This window comes from Ammodytes marinus, assembly GCF_949987685.1.
Source record: "Ammodytes marinus genome assembly, chromosome: 23".
Taxonomy (NCBI): domain Eukaryota; kingdom Metazoa; phylum Chordata; class Actinopteri; order Uranoscopiformes; family Ammodytidae; genus Ammodytes; species Ammodytes marinus.
The window spans coordinates 22,022,589-22,027,523 of NC_137227.1; the positions used below are offsets into that span (position 1 = coordinate 22,022,589).

A 4,935-nucleotide genomic window follows, 5' to 3' on the forward strand; every position below is an offset into this window, starting at 1 on the left:
ACATTTAATTGTTTTTACATTATCCATCATTTTAAGGGTCACAACTAAACCCACATACGTTGAGATTTTCTGATAAAAAATACCTATGTGTGTCTAACTAAGCAGAAGTGTTTTGAGTCACAGTTTGTTGTGTGGTTGCTTCATAATTTAAGATTATTAACGCCTTTTTTTTGCTGCTTTACAAGTTTCCATAGCAACAACCCGAACACTGTAGGGCAATAAAAAACTAAGTTCCGCGCATTAATACATTGAACACAGAATCCTCAGTCGGTACTAAATCAGTCCGTACGTCGTTTACCCGCATACTGTATATAAGGTTTCCCCAAGTGTACTGTGTTAATGCAATAATAGGCGAAAAATAGTCAAAAAATGTGTCAAATAAAGTCCCAAATAAATATGCTTCATTAAGGCGTTTTTGATTTTGTCAGTTGTTTTTCCGCCCTTGAACGAACATTCCGCCCTTGAACGAACATTCCATTTCTGCCACGAAGGTTCCGGAATGTTGCTAACGACTTGGAATGTTCCCAACAGAGCCAACCGGCAAAAGCAAAAACGCCTTAACGAAACAGATTTGGGACTTTTTCACTATTTTTCGCCGACTATTTGGGGGAAACCTAATCCAGTCGGTACTTACTTTACCCGCACACTGTATATAAAGTATCCCCAACTGTATTAATGTGTAAGTCGGCATTAATAGGCGAAAAATTGTCAAAAAGTCCCAAATCTGCTTCGTTAAGGCATTTTTGCGTTTGTCTGTTGGTTCTAGTGTCTAACATTCCGCCCGAAGACCTCACATTCCATTTCTGCCACGAAGGTTCCGGAATGTTGCTAACGAGTTGGAATGTTCCCACTAAAACCAACCGACAAAAGCAAAACTGCCTTAACGAAGAATATTTGGGGTGTTTTGACTATAAAAAAAAAAATTGCCGTCTCCCTTGCCGACTAACACAATAATACAGGGGAACCTCGTAATTGGGGGAACCTTACGTATATGCTGGTAAACTAAGTACCGCGCATTGTACACATAAAATCATAACAATGAATTGTTAAGTGAATGTTAACTGTATGAATGTGAGGTCTTCACTGACTAGTTATCATCTGTAATACTAGTTTATACCACTGCTCATATGGCAGTTTAGTCAGTATAGATATAGGCACATGTAGAGGAACCAAAGCTGTGTGTGTGTGTGTGTGTGTGTGTGTGTGTGTGTGTGTGTGTGTGTGTGTGTGTGTGTGTGTGTGTGTGTGTGTGTGTGTGTGTGTGTGTGTGTGAGATTGACGGTGACATAACTTCCTCCTGGAATGCTTAAGAAAGGAAGTGTGGAGTGTTAAGTGTGTGAGCGTCCGTGTGTGTGTGTGTGTGAGCGTCCGTGTGTGTGTGTGTGTGTGTGTTGTGTGTGTGTGTGTGTGTGTGTGTGTCAGTCATTGAGATAAGTGTGTATGTATATCTGTTGTTGTATCCACGGGGTGAAGTGTGTGACGTTGCTGTAGACTCCCGGTCCGAGCACTTTGCTGAAACACACACTCCCCCACGACGTCAAACCGAACAACGTCCAGCGCCCGGCCTGCTCCTCACACACCAACGGACCGCCACTGTCCCCCTGTACACACACACACACACACACACAGACACACACACACAAATGAACACAAATGTTATATTATTATACTGATCGAATATATTGATCCAAAATTAAAGTTGTATTTCTGACTCAAAACTGACGAGGATCTGTTGCTACTATTTTAAATCTACAAATTTGTATAGTTTTATCCACACTAAGGATGCAGCTAATCCTTATTTATCAGTATAATGTGCAGTACATCTGTATGCCAGCAGACACACACACACACACACACACACACACACACACACACACACACAGGCTGTGTCTTGATTCAGGGGTTGCGGTCTTGGAACCGGCCTCGTAGGCTGCATTTGAAGACCGATTGCGTCATAGCGGCGCGCAAAGGCTGTCCCATTTGCAAGGCTCCTTGCAAGGCTCCTCATATGCGGTCGTGAAATGCAGCCTTCGTTTCACGGTTTTGAAGCAGTTTTGAAGGCTGCATCAGATGTATCCTTCGTGGCCCAACATATCCCAAGATTCATTGCGTTTTTTTCAGAGATTGCATAAAATAAAATAAAAAATAACAAAACAGCAACGTGTTGCTCCATCTTCTTAACTTTTATCTTCCTTTCTTTTTTTCTTGTACTTTTTTTTCTTTTCGTCTGGTAGACAACTTATTTTTCTTTTTTCCTCCGCTGACAGGGCTGTCTCCATTGGCAGCAATCAGGGTTGCTAGGCAGCACAGGAGCGGCGAGTCGTCACGCAAGGTAACGGCTTGTTACGTAAACCGGAAATGCTCGTAAACGGAGACCTGCGGAGACCGTCTCGTTTAACAAGGCTCGTTGGCCTTAAAACCGGCCTTAAAATCGGCCTTCATAGGCTATAGCCTTCATAGACCGCGAGACTGCGTCCTACCAAGTGCGTGGTCTCTGAATCAAGACACAGCCACACACACAAAGCAGTCAGTGTGTATCTTACCATGCAAGAGTCGACGGTTCCTGCGTCATAGCCGGCGCAAAGCATTCTGGGAGTTATAGTTTTCATGTCGAAGTACGACTGACACTGAGCCAGAGAGATGATCCGCACCTCGCCCTCCTGCAGCTTAAAGGGCACTGCAGAGACACACACACACACACAGACACACAGACAGACACAGGGGCACACACACACACACACACACAGACACACAGACAGACACAGGGGCACACACACACACACACACACACAGTTGGAGGAAAATCAAAAAGTTTAAGAATAATTTTTGGTAGGTGTATTTTTTTTTTTTTGTGATTATTTTCTGGCATTTTTTTGCTTTTTAATAGACGTATTGTAGAGACAGAGGTAAAGGTAGAGGAACCAAAGGTGTGTGTGTGTGTGTGTGTGTGTGTGTGTGTGTGTGTGTGTGTGTGTGTGTGTGTGTGTGTGTGTGTGTGTGTGTGTCTGTCTGTCTGTCTGTCTGTCTGTCTGTCTGTGAGTCTGTCTGTGAGTCTGTCTGTGAGTCTGTCTGTCTGTCTGTCTGTCTGTCTGTGAGTCTGTCTGTCTGTCTGTCTGTCTGTCTGTCTGTCTGTCTGTCTGTCTGTCTGTCTGTCTGTCTGTCTGTCTGTCTGTCTGACTCACTCCTGTTGCCCATGTGGCCCCAGCCTGTGATGTAGCAGTAGGAGTCTGGAGTGGGAAGTTGGTTCAGCTCAGGTAAACACACCGGACGGACGAACGGAGTCTCCTCAATCTGAAAACACAATATATAGATAGAGTTAGATTTCTATAAATAATTTAAAGCTATAGTGCGTAACTTTTTCCATATAAATTAATGTTGGTTACATTGTGTGTGTTTGTTTGTGTGTGTGTGTGTGTGTGTGTGTGTGTGTGTGTGTGTGTGTGTGTGTGTGTGTGTGTGTGTGTGTGTGTGTGTGTGTGTGTGTGTGTGTGTGTGTGTGTCTGTGTGTGTGTGTGTGTGTATACTATATATAAATTAACTCTTTCAACTCTTCAAAATTCTATAAAAAAGTTACTAACACTAATGACAAATACCTGAGTCCAGTACTCTGTGTGTGTGTGTGTGTGTGTGTGTGTGTGTGTGTGTGTGTGTGTGTGTGTGTGTGTGTGTGTGTGTGTGTGTGTGTGTGTGTGTGTGTGTGTGTGTGTGTGTGTGTGTGTGTGTGTGTGTGTGTGTGTGTGTGTGTGTGTGTGTGTGTGTGTGTGTGTGTGTGTGTGTGCTAATGATAAATACCTCAGATTCCAGCTCCACCACGCTGATGTCATAGTCGACCACCGCCCGGTTGTACCGCGGGTGAACGATAATGGAACGCACCCCGCGGCTCTGGCTGTTAGCGCCCGGATGGTCCAGGTTATTCAGACCAAACACAACCTTCCACAGGTCTGCACTCTCCCTCCTGGACAGACAGACAGACAGACAGACAGACAGACAGACAGACAGACAGACAGACAGACAGACAGACAGACAGACAGACAGACAGACAGACAGACAGACAGACATCATTGTCATACAGTTCAGTTTATACACATGAATACAATAGAGTACAAGGCAAATTCACACAGTCAGACTTAAAAATTCCATATAGTTAAAGCCCCTCTAACACACAGTTCAGCTCACTAACTCACTGAAAAAGCTTTCCCACCTATGAAGTCTTTTCTGACTTCTGATTTTTTTCTCTATATTGTATGAGCACTGTGGGGCTCCGTTCCCTCACTCAAAAACCAACAATTATGATAATAATAAAACTATGAAAAATGAACTGCAGAATAGAGATACACACCGCAGCTCGTCCAGCTCAACTCACAGACAGCTGAGTGCTGATGAGCCAGACAGAGAGTGTCGGAGGGATCCTCTGCCTCAAAACATAATTATAAAACAAGAGGTCCAAAACACAGATGATGAACACAGGACTGTAAAAATCTAGTTCAATATCTAACCTATAGAGGGCGGTTATACGCTAAACAGCGTCTAAACTGCCTGAATCTTACAAGAAGAAGAAGAAATTCTTCATTGCTTGAGTATACTTCAACTGAAAACGTTTCGACGCACTTCGCATAAACAATCGATCTTTGAGTAGACAGTATGCAGTATATAGATGGTGAGTATGTAGTATGTAGGACGCTAGTATGGCTTTCCGAACACAGCCACAGTACTTTTGAGCCTCACCCTTCGAAGCAGTGTGCTACCGTTAGTACCCAGCGGGGGGCGATGAGCACACAGCCACAGACGTGTCCGCTCTGGCCGCTCTGCAGGGAGCACTGCCAGGGCCAGGCCCCGCGCCGCGTCACTCTGCCCCCCAGGATACGCTTCTGTCTCTGGGGAGGGAGGGCCGGGCGCACCCCACACTCTGGAGGGAGGGAGACATGAATTATTATA

At 44.5% G+C, this 4,935-nt stretch overlaps 1 protein-coding gene across 1 annotated transcript in view; it reads right to left on the bottom strand.

The window, feature by feature from the left end:
- Positions 1 to 1,418: 1,418 nt before the first annotated feature.
- The window catches only part of corin (corin, serine peptidase), a gene marked incomplete at both ends in the record, with an annotated part of 19,809 nt that continues 16,292 nt past the window's right edge, over positions 1,419 to 4,935 (bottom strand). Inside the window, 5 exons of the mRNA XM_080051865.1 lie at positions 1,419 to 1,601; positions 2,544 to 2,677; positions 3,183 to 3,291; positions 3,793 to 3,955; positions 4,726 to 4,906. Coding sequence (XP_079907991.1) covers positions 1,419 to 1,601; positions 2,544 to 2,677; positions 3,183 to 3,291; positions 3,793 to 3,955; positions 4,726 to 4,906 — 770 coding nt within the window. The remainder of the gene's footprint in view (positions 1,602 to 2,543; positions 2,678 to 3,182; positions 3,292 to 3,792; positions 3,956 to 4,725; positions 4,907 to 4,935) is intronic.